At 42.9% G+C, this 15,387-nt stretch overlaps 1 protein-coding gene across 1 annotated transcript in view; it reads left to right on the top strand.

The window, feature by feature from the left end:
- Positions 1–15,387, top strand: part of zc3h13 (zinc finger CCCH-type containing 13) — a 163,461-nt gene that overhangs the window by 78,547 nt on the left and 69,527 nt on the right. Inside the window, exons 11-14 of the mRNA XM_086006488.1 lie at positions 7,437–8,249; positions 10,435–10,626; positions 12,075–12,570; positions 15,210–15,307. Of these exons, the coding sequence (XP_085862614.1) occupies positions 7,437–8,249; positions 10,435–10,626; positions 12,075–12,570; positions 15,210–15,307 (1,599 nt within the window). The remainder of the gene's footprint in view (positions 1–7,436; positions 8,250–10,434; positions 10,627–12,074; positions 12,571–15,209; positions 15,308–15,387) is intronic.

Below are 15,387 nucleotides of genomic sequence, written 5' to 3' on the forward strand. Positions count from 1 at the left end.
CTCTAACTTTTACCGCTGCACAATAGAGAGCATCCTGACGAACTGTATCACAGTATGGTATGGCAGCTGTAGCTACTATGACCGGAAAGCCCTGCAGCGGGTAGTCAAAACTGCCCAACGCATTACCGGCACCCGGCTACTGACCATAGAGCACATATACCAGAAACGCTGTTTACGGAGGTCACGGTCGATCATCAAAGACCCTACCCACCCCAGCCACAGTCTGTTCACCCTCCTGCCATCTGGGAGACGCTATAGATGCATTCGCACCCGTACGACCAGATTTAGGAACAGCTTCTTTCCCAGGGCTGTCATCCTACTGAACTCCACAAATAAACTCTAAATGCACTTTATTATGGTTATGTTTATGTTAATGTATTACAAGCCAAATGTATGTTGAATGTTTAAATGTCTTAATCTAAATGTACACTCTCTGGAGCCACAAGCCTACATTTCGTTGTACTGCACTTGTGCACTAACAATGACAATAAAGTTGATTATGATTATGATCAACATCTTGGGAGTCACCATTGACCAGAAACTTAACTGGACCAGCCGCATAAATACTGTGGCAACAAGAGCAGGTCAGAGGCTGGGTATTCTGCGGTGAGTGTCTCCCCTCCTGACTCCCCAAAGCCTTTCCCCCATCTACAAGGCCCAAGTAAGGAGTGTGATGGAATACTCTCCACTTGTCTGGATGAGTGCAGCTCCGACAACACTCAAGAAGCTCGACACCATCCAGGACAAAGCAGCCTGATTGATTGGCACCCCATCGACCACCTTAAACATTCACTCCCTCCACCACCGGCGTACCGTGGCTACAGTGTGTACCATCTGCAAGATGCAGTGCAGCAACTCGCCAATGCTTCTTCGGCAGCACCTCCCAAACCCGCGACCTCTTCCACCTAGAAGGACAAGGGCAGCAGGCGCATGGGAACACCACCACCTCCAAGTTCCCCGCCAAGTCACACACCATCCTGACTTAGTATATCGCCAATCCTTTCTCGTCGCTGAGCCAAAATCCTGGAACACACTCCCTAACAACACTGGGAGTACCTTCACCACACGGACTGCAGCGGTTCAAGAAGGCGGCTCACCACCACTTTCTCTAGGGCAATTAGGGATGGCCAATAAATGCTGACTGTGCCAGCGACGCCCACATGCCACAAACATTTTTTTTTAATTATATAAATTGGGCATGTTCTCGCTGGTAAAGAAAGGTTGAGAGGTGGGATAATTGCTGTTTTTAGGATTCTTAAGGGACTGGAGCTGTTTCACCTTGTCCAGCATGGTGGAACCAGAAGAGACAGCCTGTGCTTCAAAGGGGTAATTTTAAAACTAAGCTGTGGAATCATTATTTCAATGAGCGAGTGGTAAATCTATGGAACAAGCTCCCTAGGGAGACGGTGAAAGCAGTTAGTATTGATTCATTCAAATGCAAATTAGGTAGATTTCTTACAGAAAACAATATGGGATGCAGTCTAAGAGTATACAATATATGAAATATGGTAAGTGCAGCCAGCTTGGGAGGAACAGGTGACTTTGGACCTATGGTTCCTAAAACTATCCTTGCGTCATGTCTGGGTCTGTTTTAGACTAATTGATAGAGATTGATTGCCATGATTCGTCAATAACTCCATTATCATTGTATCATTTGACTACCAGGATAGTAGAAGGCGAACTTGTAGTGTATGTGCCTTTAAGAGCCCCATGTGTACTGTAATGCCGGTAATGGCCACTCGGGCTATATAAGCCCGAGTATTGTGTTGTATCCGTTAGTTCCCCTCCAGACTTTGTTTAGTAAACACCTATCAAACCAACTGCTGTCTTCAGTGTCTCTATCAACACACAGACACAACAGTGGCAACGAGGATGGGATCGGGGACATCGATTCCTCTGGCGTCCAGAAGAATCAAGAAGTGAAAGAAGCTGTTGTTTCACCAGCTTGCCAAGCTGGTGGCAGGTACTGCGGTAATCCTTCCTGGGCGTCAGGCTGGGGCTCCAGCGGCTGGCTCTACAGCTGGGCCAAGCACGAAAGCGGAGGCAAGCAGTAACAGATGGGGAGGGAGCACTCGGGAGACGGCCGGCGCTGCAGCAGGTCGGTGTTCAGACCTAGAGAGAGAGTCCGGCGGGAACGAGTCTCCAACTGTAAATAAATAAATAAATAAAAAACGGAAACCGCGGGAAACAGCGTTGTCATCGGCAGCAGCAGCGGGAAGTGCGGGAAGCGCCATATCTTTTCTAAAGAAAAGCGCGGGAAGCGCCATATCTTTTCTAAGATGCCTAATTCTGGCAATATTGATGCTTTTGATAACGAGATAGAGGATTGGACCACATATGTGGAAAGAGTGGAGGTATATTGCACCGCAAATGGAAAAGAAGATGAAAAAAAAGCTTCAGTACTTCTAAATCTAATGGGCGCAAAGACATACAAGCTGTTACGAAACTTAATCACTCCAGCTGAACCGATGGACAAGAATTTTAAGGAGATTGTTGATACCCTACACTGCCAATTCGAGGCAGGACTGGCAGATTCTCTGAGACAAATTCGTCTGCGGTCTCCTAAGTGTAGGAACACAAAAAAGGCTATTTTCTGAGAAAGATTTAACACTGGACAAGGCTTTCAGTGCAAGAGGAGCTGCAGAGATACAGCAAAAGCCACAGGACTTCGGCACCCATGAAATGACACGGGGTTTCGAGAGATGTTATCGCTGCGGCAGATCCACCCATGACCAGAGGGACTGCTGGTTCAAGGACAAAGCATGCAGGCAATGCGGAAAGATGGGACACATTACACGTGTATGCCGATCTGGAAACAAAAAATCCACTAACAGAAAAAAAATCAATAAGGAAAAGCACAGAAAGGTACAAATGATGACGGACAGTAGCTCCGAAGACCAGAAGAGCGATAGCGACTCCAGGAACAAGAGACTAAGCTCTCTCAAATTACATAATGTAATTGCCAAAGAAGATTACCAGACCATTTGGGTTACCCTCACAATAGCAGGGTCCCCAGTTAAAATGGAGCTAGATACAGGATCAGCTCTGACCGTCATAAATTGACGGGATTACGAGCGACTATTTCCGCATATACCTTTAAAAGACACATCCATTATCTTGAAAACATATACGGGCAGAAAGTATACCCCAAAGGAAAAATAAGGGTGCCTGTTGTATACAACGGCAAGGAAATACAGAAGTTGTATTTATACGTTCCACAAGATGGTGGTCCACCGCTGTTGGGACGTGAATGGATCAGGAAAATACGTTTAGACTGGCACTCCATTCAGGCACAGACGGTAACCAGTAAGGAAAAAAATGATGATGTCATACCTGAACGATTAAAAGACATCTTGGCCAACGCCAAGGAAGTGTTTCAAGAGAAACTAGGAACCTTGAAAGGCATCACCGCCTCTAAAAGTGGGAGATGCAGCAATTCCCAAGTTTTTTACGGCAAGACCGGTGCCATACGCAATTCGTCCAGCAGTCGAGGCAGAGCTGGAGAATTTGGAAAAGGCAGGCATATTATCTAAAATAGATTGGAGCGAGTGGGTAACACCCATCGTCCCAGTCATGAAGAAAGCATTGAAGAATGATAAATCTGAAGAACAGAGAAAAATTCGCATCTGTGGAGACTTCAAGGTGACTGTAAACCCGGTCCTTCACACGGTACAGTATCCTCTTCCGAGGATAGAAGATATTTTCGCCTCACTATCCGGAGGGAAACGTTTCACCAAAATTGACTTGGCACAGGCATATCTACAGATGGAGGTTGAAGAGGCCTCTAAAAAAATATCTCACGATAAATACACACAAAGGTCTGTACCAGTACAATTGACTGGTTTTCGGAGTAGCATCCGCTCCAGCTATCTGGCAAAGAGCTATGGAGCAAGTCCTCCAAGGGATTCCGGGGACTCAATGCTACCTAGACGACATCCTTGTAACAGGAGAAAACGACAACGAGCACCTTGCCAATTTGGAGCAGGTGCTCACTAGGCTGAGAGAACGGGGCCTACGAGCAAATCGCCCCAAGTGCGAATTTTTCCAAAATCAAATATCATATTGTGGCCACATAATTAATAAGGAAGGGTTGCATAAGTCACCTGAAAAAATTGAAGCGGTCATAAAAGCCCCAGCACCTGAAAATGTTTCACAATTAAGGTCGTTCCTGGGATTAATAAATTACTATCATAAATTTTTACCGAACTTATCAACTCTTCTACACCCTCTTAATGAACTGCTACAAACAGGAGTAATTTGGAAATGGAGCGAAGACTGTAAACGTGCCTTCCATAAATGCAAAGACTTAATCGCGTCCAAAGAAGTTTTGGCTCATTACAACCCACCACTGCCAATCAGACTGGCGTGCGATGCATCCCCTTGCGGCATAGGAGCAGTATTATCGCATAAATTCCCTGATGGCTCGGAACGGCTGATGGCTTTTGCGTCACGCTCATTGAACTCAGCTGAGCGTAACTATGCCCAAATCGACAGGGAAGCACTCAGCCTGGTATGGGGAGTGAAGAAATTCAACCATTACCTACACGGACAAAAATTTACCTTGTTGCCTGACCATCAACCCCTCATCTCCATATTCAACCCTAAAAAGGGTGTTCCCATTATGACAGTGCAAAGGCTACAGAGGTGGTCCCTTTTTGTAGGGGCACACCAATACAACATAGAATACAAAGGATCAAAACAGCATGGGAATGCTGACGGTTTATCGCGCCTACTGTTGCCAACGGTAGAAGAGGCACCTACAGTAGACCCAGTGGAGATGTTCCACTCAACCATAGTGGAATGTCTACCAGTAACAAATTCTGCCATTGAAAAGGAAACGAGAAATGACCCGACTCTCTCACGAGTTTACGACTTAACGGTGAAGGGATGGCCAGCACATGGCGAACCACTGTTGCCAGCATTCTCGCAAAGAAGAGAACAGCTGTCAGTGTGCCGAGGAACCTTGATGTGTGGATCCAGAGTGGTGATTCCACCCAAACTCCAGGATAAAGTGCTAAAGGAGCTTCACGAGGGGCATCTGGGTGGAGTGAAAATGAAGAACCTAGCCAGAGCGTTTGTATGGTGGCCAGGTATCGATGGAGACATCGAAGAAATGACCAAGAGCTGCCTAGGATGCCAGAAGGTCCAAAACGCTCCACTCCAAGCCCCTCTACATCCATGGGAGTGGCCCTCATCTCCCTGGCAAAGGGTACACATCAACTTTGCTGGTCCATTTATGGACTCAATGTTCTTAATCGCGGTTGATGCACACACCAAGTGGCCGGAGGTAATCAAGATGTCCTCCACCACCACGGAAAAAACCATCACAGTATTAAGGACCATATTTGCCAGGAATGGGCTGCCGGAACAGATCTGTTCTGATAATGGACCGCGATTTGTGTCCAAAGAATTCAGGAAGTTCTTAAAAAAACAATGGGGTTAAGCACTACACATCCGCCCCATACCATCCCGCCGCCAATGGATTGGCTGAAAGGTTTGTCCAGACCTTCAAGAAGGCCATAAAGGCCATGGGTAATGAAGACAAAACTTCAGCACAAGGTGGATAACTTCTTGTTCGCATACAGGAATGCAACACATATGGTTACAAACCAAACTCCCGCCATGATGTTCTTCAATAGAAGCCTAAGATGCCGGCTGGATTTGATCAAGCCCAACATCAGAAGGGACGTGGAGAACCGGCAATTTCAAGGCATGAATGAAAGGCCAGCTAGAACCTTCCAGATAGGTCAACAAGTTTTGGCCCGGGACTACCGTACCGAGAAATGGCAGCCTGGAACTATCTGCACACGACTAGGACCGCTGATGTATACCGTGGACATCGGAGAAAGCATAATAAGGCGCCATGCTGACCAAATCATAGTCATCCGAAAAGGGACAACCTACACGCCTAACGATGAAGTAGAGATACCTATATCTACCTCCGATCCGGTGATACTGGAACCCGATGAACCCGACACTGGCATTCAAGCCGAATCAGCCTTGCCAAAAGAACCTACTACACCACCAGAAACTACTACACCACCGAGGCGTTATCCGGACCGAGTCAGGAAGCCTCCAAAGAGACTGACTTATAATTAATTAACTGCAGCAATGTATAGATTATTTTTCTTGTAACATGTAATTAATAATTACTTAAAATATGATGTACTGGTTAGCTAAAAGGGGAGGAATTGTGGTGTATGTGCCTTTAAGAGCCCCATGTGTACTGTAATGCTGGTAATGGCCACTTGGGCTATATAAGCCTGAGTATTGTGTTGTATCCGTTAGTTCCCCTCCAGACTTTGTTTAGTAAACACCTATCAAACCAACTCCTGTCTTCAGTGTCTCTATCAACACACAGACACAACAGAACTAGATGGACCTTGGTCTTTTTTTTGTCGAGCAACTCCTATGTTCCTAATCCCTTCTGCTCTAAGAGGCTGTAATATGAAGTTTTATGATGTTGGGTAGTCACTTTTACACCTTAAGCTAAAACAATCTTCATCTGTAATTTGGTCTCGCATTCTTGCTTAATTTTATCAGATATCAATCAGTGATTGTTTTGATGTACTGTCTCTCAGTGGACGAGTAACCTGCTAATCATACCCTTGTGTCAGGGTTCACCAGCGAAGCATAGGAAATTATTCAATCCTTGATACCAGCATGAAATTTTAAGTTAATTCTCCATTGTCTTGTATTGCTCCTTTCATGTGACACTAGTTTCTTCCATGTCAGAATGCACTTGACTAATTTTTGCATAGCAGCTCCCCAAGCTGCATCGTGTCATTTCAAATGTGGATATTGGGCCACTCTCTCAGATGGCTGTTACTCCTTCCAACTTGTTCCCCTAATGTGTACCAGGAACACTAATTGAATTCTTTGTGACCATTTAACTTTAAAAGAGATACTAATGATGAACTCCTTGAACTGTTGCACAGACCGGTTCTTATGTCATCCCTTTAGGAACGCTCTGTAAACTAGCTACCATTGGTTACGTTTTCTACTTGTTCCATTGTTCTAAAAAGTATATGTGTTATATGTGGAGAATTGATTGTACCCTATAATCTAATTAAGAAAACTTAATTAACAGATTTTAATATCTTTCTGAAATCACAGTTAAATCTTTCATTAAATGCATAAATTGTTGTAATGAGGATTTGTTTGTCTGCATTGTATCTGGTCATTAAATGATAGTCACACTTCATGTGTCAAATTACTGAGGAATGATTCATTATCGCTTACAACAACCTTTCTTAATAATGGTTATTTACTGTATGGTTTTCCTGTTACAGGTACAGAACACTCAGCCATCCAGAGTGGTTCAAGTTCTCAGCACTTGAAATCATCTGGATGTTTTATTTGCACAGAATACGCTTTGTCTCAACTAACTAATAAAGCTTATTTTGTTCCAACACTAATACAGATTTTCTCTTTAGAAAGCAGAGGAAAACGGGATCGAGAAAAGGAGAGCAAAGATGGTCGTGACCAGCGAGATTATGAACTGGATCAGAGTACGCTCCAAGATAGGGATGAGCGAATGCACAGGGAAAGCCGCGATACTAGAGACAGTCGAGATCGCAAAGAAGCGAAAGACAACAGTGAGCGCAAAGAGCCCAGGGAATCTCGTGAGGCTCGTGATACGAGAGACACTCGAGATTACAGGGACAGCAAAGACTCTCGAGATCTGAGAGAGCCACGTTCTGGCCGAGATGCTCATGACTATAGAGAAAGCAGAGATTCCCATCGGAAAGACGAACAGTATCATGAGGACCGCAATTACAGCCGAAGCCATGGCAGAGATGAAAATTCCCGAACTGACATCAGGAGTGATGCCAGGAGTGATGCCAGGAATGAAACCAGAAGTGAGACTAGGAATGAAACCAGAAGTGAGACCAGGAATGAAACCAGAAGTGAGACTAGGAATGAAGCCAGAAGTGAGACTAGGAATGATGCCAGAAGTGACGCCAGGAATGACGCCAGGAGTGAGACCAGAAGTGAGACTAGGAATGAAGCCAGAAGTGAGACTAGGAATGATGCCAGAAGTGACGCCAGGAATGACGCCAGGAGTGAGACCAGAAGTGAGACTAGGAATGAAACCAGAAGTGAGACCAGGAATGATGCTAGAAGTGACGTCAGGAATGACGCCAGGAGTGAGACCAGAAGTGAGACTAGGAATGAAACCAGAAGTGAGACCAGGAATGAAAGGACAGCCAGGGGGAGAGGGAGAGGACCAGAGTTAACCGAAAAGGGTGAGATTTAAATGTTTTTATTTTAATCTTATGAATTCTCAGGTTTACTACTGTACCACTATTGCACCCAATTCCTGAGGGAAACTTTCAAATCATGTCTGGTGCAATGTTGCCAGCATAACAAAACCCAAAATAAATTCTAGATGAGATAGTTTGGTGGAAGATTACTGCCGGTCACAATAGTGAAATCCTAAATGCGTGTATAAAGAACATTTACAATTCTGCTAGCAATGGTGAACAACGGAAAATCATCTCATGTTATGATTTACTCAAGGTGGGCGATGAATGGCATAATTAGAGTGAGAAATCTGTAAGCAAGTTTTAATTTATAAGTCATCTACATGGATGAGTTGCATTTTGCCAATGTGTCATTTAAAAATTTTAACTTCTTGATTGAATAAAAGGTTGTTGCCAAAAAGAATGCAACAAATGTTTGTTCTAAAGTAAATCTCACACTGCTGGGTGGAACACAACATTTCATTGCATTAATTTGGTATCTCCCCGCATCATGGCTCATGAGTTAAGTCATCATTCCAAAAATCTGTGCTTTAGTGTTTGGGTCCTAACTCGCTTGGCCTGTTTGTTCTGCCTGACCTGAATCTTTCCTTCTCCTTGGATGCAGCTGTAAGCTCAAGTCCTGGCCTTGCTCAGCTTTTGTCTGATGCACTGCTCTGCCAAAACAAGACCTGAACTGGCATCTTTTCAGCATCTGTCCCCTAATAGTTCTTTCGGATACCTAACCACAAATGGCATGTGCTAAAGTGTCCCGCCTCCTAACTTTCGCTTCCTAGCTGTTGGCCTCCAGCCTGGTTTGCCTTTTCTTCCCTTGCTGATATTTCCTTGTCGTCCCAGTGCCAAAGAGCAAGAGGAGCTTGATTTAATAGATTGAATATGTGGAATTGTGGAAGTAAAGGTTGATTTCTCTTAAATTACCAAAAGGTTGAATATTTCTGTGTAGAAAAAAACTACTGGGAGTGAGAGTGCCCTGTGCTTGGAATTGGGAGTACGGGTCTACAATTTGGGTGATTTACTTGTACATTAATTTGGAGTAACACCATTCCCATGAGCAGCGGGTACCTTAAAATGAAGGCACTTATGTCCTTGACACACTCATCAATTATTTCACAGGATCCAGAGCAGCTGTGGATGGCTGGTTAAAAACTGGAAACATTGCATCTGTCCTGCTCTGAATGAGATTGTCTGATCTTGACAAAAGAAGGTGGATGATGTCAATCTGAGCAGGAAGGAATTAAAACCCAAGAATTGGCTCAGTGGTGTCATTCGCATCGGAGTCTGAGGTCTTGGGTTCAACCCTCACTCCAGGAGTTAAGCACGTAATTTAGGCTGACACTTCAGTGCAGTGATGGGAGGCTAACATTCGCCCCTCAACCACCACCAAAACATTAACTGGTATTGTATCTCAATACTGTTTATGGGAGCTTGCTATGTGCAAATTACTTCAAAAGTAATTAATTGGCTGTGTATCATTTGTAAAGTCCTGAGGATGTGGAAGGAGCTATATAAAAGAGTTTTTTTTTCTAGTGGCCCTTGTTGTTCAAATTGAGTACCTTTGCTAAACTAGGAAGTTGTGTTTGATATAATCTTCAGGTAATCTATTATTAAACAATGTTTGGCCAGCCAGGAAGTAGAACTTTACCCCCTGATCTTTAACAAGTTGTGATGCACCAGGAAAAGTTAAAGTTAATTTTCCTCTTTACACTATCTTTCTGCTATTCTGGTCAAATTGACCTATTACATTCCCTTCAGATCTTCACTTTACCTCTTCTAATCCATGTTGCTACCTGTGCTTTCTGTAGTCTGTCAGATGGGTATAGTCGGTTTGCCTATATAAAGGAAAACGAGTAATAATTTCCGCCATTCTGATTATCATACCACATATCCTTTTATCATACATAAAACTATTCTTTAGTAGTAAGAAATGTTTCACCTATGGCAAGGAATCGTGCAACTCTGATTTTTGCAACTCCAGGAGACTAAGGTCATTTTTTGTAGCTAACCTTAAATTCTGGAAGTCTTTTTTTTTTCATTAATAGAGATTCTGTATAATACAGCCTCAAACTCTTGCAGTGATCGACTCAAAGACTGCATTATAAAGAGATTCTGCTGTGTTTCTGGTGAAGTGCTCATTTTGTACCACAAAATAAACAAATCTCTGATCTCTCAGGGAGCCGTGGAACAACTAGAGGCTCTCAATTTGACACGCACAGCACAAGCAGCAGTTACCATGAAAACTGGGATACAAGAAGTGGATACACAGAAAGAGATCGATACGATCGAGACCAAAGCAGAGATGCTTCCTTTGACAGGCGTGGCCATACAGAAAGGGATAGGCGTGAAAACAGAGATCGAGAAAGAGGTATGGGCAGCAATTGATGGTGATAGTGGTATGTTGAAGGCAAATCAGTCTTCCCATACCTGGGTTCAGATCTGTAAATGTTTTCTTTGAAAGTTCTCAACGTCCTACCATTTGAATAAGGAAGGGCTATTTTCAATGCTGAAAGTAAATTTTAAATTTTTGTTCTTGTATTCTGGACTTAAAAGCAATCCAGGAGGGCTGAAGCAGGGATGGAAAGTAGGTGGTCTTCGTGATATGGAGGATGTGGGATTGTAAGCTCAGTTCAGAGCTAAATAATACGCTGAGGTTGTGAACAGTCTGGTTCAGCCTGAGTAGCCAGGGAGAGGGAAGGAATTGGTGGCTAGGGAATGGAGTTTTTGGTGGGGGACAATGGCTTTGTGCTTCCCAGTGTTTAATTGGAGAAAATTTCTGCTCATCCAGTACTGTATGTCGGACAAGCAGCGTGACAAATCGGAGGCAGTGTAAAGGTCGAGAGAGGTGGTGGCGAGTTAGATTTGGGTGTTGTCAGCATACACGTGGAACCTGGCATGATTTCGTCGAGCATTTTGGGATCTGTTTAAAGTTTTAAGACCTATTGTAGTATCATCTCTCTGGAAGGTGATTTGTTTTAAAGTCTAATCCAACTGGTTCTGGTTCCCTCAAGATGAGTTGGAGCAACTGATGTTTATCACCGCTTTCCCGTGGACAGCCTCTGAAATAATGGTCAGTCTATGGGTGGGTGAAAAATGCATTGAAAATGACTCTCTCATCCTTCATAATCCACACAATACAGAATGACGGTCTGGAAAACCTGCTATCGAGAATACTGGCTAAAATGATAAGCCTACAACAATATAGTGAGAGTGGAGATTGGCAACTAACATCCAAAATTAGCGGCAGTCCAGCAATGCTCAACAAGAAAAATATTAAAATCGTAGAGCGTCTTTCTAATGCTATAATGCGCTGTTTGTGTCTGTAATCTAAACATTAAGATTTTGATAATGTAGTTCTAGAAACAATAGATCTATATAAATCAGGCTATGCCTAAATTTAGTTTTCAGCCCTCAAAATTTCCAGTTATTCCCCAAAATTCCACATTAGGTTCTGTCCTGAAGATAATTAACTTTTTTCCCCCCTCATGAAACATGTAAAAGACTTGAAAACTGCCAAAAATAACTGCATATTATCTTCAAGATGACTTTGATGCAGCACTTTTGGACTGTAAAATGGGTAAGAATAGATGTAAAATTTCACAATAGTAACTTTCAAAAGGGAATTGGATATATACTTGAAAAGGAAAACTTGCAGGACTATGGTGAGAAGAGTGAAGGAGTAGGACTAATTGGATAGGTGCTTCAAAAAGCGAGTGCAGACACGATGGGCCGAATGGCCTCCTTCTGTGCTGTAAGATTCCATGATTCTATGTAACTTGTTCTTTACTGATCCAGGTACTGTTTTTTATTTTACAGACCACACAGCTGGTTCTGCTACACGACATCCAGGGCGGACTGATGATCATGACCATGATGAAAGAAAAGATGAGCGGAGATCAGATCGAGAAGAGAGACGGGATGATAGGCTAAGGGAAAGAGAACGCGAAAGGGATCGTGACAAAGATCGAGATAGGGACAGAGAACGAGAAAAGGAAAGGGAATTAGATCGGGAGCGGGAGCGAGAACGAGAAAGAGTCCGTGAACGAGATCGAGAAAAAGAACGAGAAAAAGAACGCGAGCGGGACAGGGGAAAGGAGAGAGAGCGAGAGCGGGAAAGGGACAGGGAGAGAGACAGAGAGAGAGAAAGGGACAGAGAAAAGGAGAGAGAGAGGGAGAGGGTTAAAGATAGGGAGAGGGAGAAGCAAAAAGACTGGGATGAGAAAGATAAAGGAAGAGATGAACGCAAAGATAAAAAGGACGATCAGCGAGAGGATCGAGATTTGCGAGAAAGTCATGGAGAAAGAAAGACAAGGTATATTCATTCTAAATACATTTGCAAATGTAGTCCATAGGCTATAACAGAACAAATATTAAGTCTCATTGCTTGAACCTATTTTAAGACCAAATTGACGAATGCATGGGAGTGATATTCTGGGATTAACAGAAAAATTAGTCCAAAAGTCTGATGCAGGCAGAAAGATCGCTAATCAATTTGCTCCCCCCCTCCTCATAACATTCACAACTTAGCTAATCTTGTGAACCGTGGCTACGAATCAATTATCAGCACCTATAAGTTATTTTTAGCAAAACAAAATGTACCTTGCTAATGTATAACGAACCTCTGGTTATCCTGATTCTTTTCACGTAGTAATTCAATGGTGGGGGGGGGGGGGGCGGAGTTGAAGTACTCTTTTTAATTTCTGTAGATTTTTTCAGTATCCTAAACATTAGTGCATTCATACCCCTGGGGCACAATCAGAATTTTACACCAGACTAAGAATCTTTCTATAATTTCTATTTGGGAATGAACCAAGAAAAGCATTAAATATGAAATTCTTACGAATTGCTAAATATTTAAAATGTATCTACTTCGCTGAGGTTGGGCACCCCTTTTTTTCATGAGACATCCACTTTTTTAGGTATGTTATCCTATTTTCTTGCTCGGGTCTCCCTATGCCATAAACCACCCTTAGCCAAGAAGGCAGGCAATTGATGGAGTGCTGCTCTGGAGCATGACCCTGGGAGCTGAGCAAGAGCTAATTGGGATGACTCCAATTTGTTCCCATTCTCAGAAGAAACTGACTTTGACTTGCCACTTCACAGTTGTATGGCAGACATTGGGTACTGAACGTGTTCTTGCCTTCCATTTAAACTTTAACACCGTGTGCGACCAGTTTGCATACCTTATCAACCTAGTGATGCTGCTGCACGATTAGGATGCAGTATGCATTGCTACTTCAGTAATAGTTGTCTGTAGCTACTTTTGTTTTAATTATTGGAGCAAAATCCTATAAAGATCAATTTCCACTGACATTTGCCATTTTCTGTGGTACTAATTAATCTTTATGAATCACTGGTACTGCATCAGGTCAAGAGCAAATTAGAACTTGGTTAAAAACGTGCTTATCCTATCTGCATTATGGATTTTGTCTATGGTGCTTCAAGCATGATAGAAATAACACGTGGTATAAATTGGCCAAAGTCAGTTACCTTTAATGTTGAGTGTGCTAATGTGACTTACTAAATTTGTACATGAACGGGCTAGTGTATAGTGAAATCTGTCATGGAGGGGTGAGGGTGTCTTGCAACTGGTTATGAAAAACCTTTAACTGTGGATCATGCACAAGATTATTGATTACAAAAATGGTTGTTTATTGTGAGTTAAAATTGTTGCAGTAATGCCTTAAATGAATCATGGATTGATGCTCAAACATATACATTCAAAGTTTATTTAAGTATAAACTGAGACAAACTTAAGCTGAGGATATAAAGGGCCCATTTTCACAACAAATATTATTACATTGCACAACCAAAGTAAAAACCATAGAACATATATATCAGAAACGCTGCCTACGGAGGGCACGGTCCATCATCAAAGACCCTACCCACCCCAGCCACAGTCTGTTCGCCCTCCTACCATCTGGAAGACGCTACAGATGCATTCGCACCCATACGACCAGATTTAGGAACAGCTTCTTTCCCAGGGCTGTCATCCTACTGAACTCCACAAATAAACACTAAAGCCTGCACATCTGCCGATACACTTTATTATGGTCATATTTATGCTAATATATATGTACAAATGTATGTTGAAATGTTTAAGTGTCCTAATCCAAATTGTACACACTCGGGAGCCGCAAGCCTACATTTCGTTGTACTGCACTTGTGCACTAACAATGACAATAAAAGTTGATTTGATTTGATTTGAAAAATAGCCCATCACATTTAGTTAAAACGGAAAAAAGTTTTGTTATGTAATGTTTTCTTCATATTTAAGTTTTTTCCCGAAAAATCTGTGCACCAAGTTGGTTGATCTTAATCATTGTGCATTTGGGGTACTACAGTGGGCCTCAACATCCTCAGACTAGGAATGGGAAAAATCAGCCCATTTTCCTGCTCTCGAATGCTTCCTGGTGACCTGTGTATGTCTGTAGGCCAGTGGATGAGGACAGGATCATTTCTGTGATGATCCCTGCAGAGCCCACTGACTGTCACTATCTATGTTCATTACTGAACAACAGCAACTTGGGCAGAGTGCCAAAAGGTGGCAAGTGACCTTGGAGCCATACCCCAGCGTGAGTTATATCTTAAGAACTAGAAGAAGAAAGTCAGAGGATCAAAAAGCGCAACTTATAAATACAAATTGCAACCTCGGCTTCGATTTAAATGTTTTAAGCTCCAAGTCTTTACATCTTTTGTAAATAACATCAGCAATAATTTTCTGTAGCTCAAACGGGTGTGATGCAGCCTCTTGAAGTGGTCTTCCACCTCCTGGCTTTAGCGTGTCAGGGAGTTGGGATCAGTACCTGACTCCTGAGTCGCTTTTGTGCCAACATGTACCCGAAACTGCATCTCATTGACTCAAAAGTGGCTGTACAACTGGACCTTACAAGTTGCTGTGCATCCAGCGTGTCCATAATGCTGAATTTATTCTGATTTTCTTTCTACCAGAAAACGACCTCGAACTGAAAGCAGCCTTAGTCCGTCGGCAAAGCGTGCCCGTGAAGAATCTCCTGATAGCGATACCTACAACAGTAGTGATGAAAAAAGTAAGTCTAGCATGTAATCATTTACTATAACCTAGCCTTTTCAAGTTATAGAGTGGCGACTAACCAATCAGCTCTATTCT

Source organism: Somniosus microcephalus, chromosome 14 (genome assembly GCF_052327205.1).
Source record: "Somniosus microcephalus isolate GS21.2 chromosome 14, FLI_Smic_1.0, whole genome shotgun sequence".
NCBI lineage: Eukaryota > Metazoa > Chordata > Chondrichthyes > Squaliformes > Somniosidae > Somniosus > Somniosus microcephalus.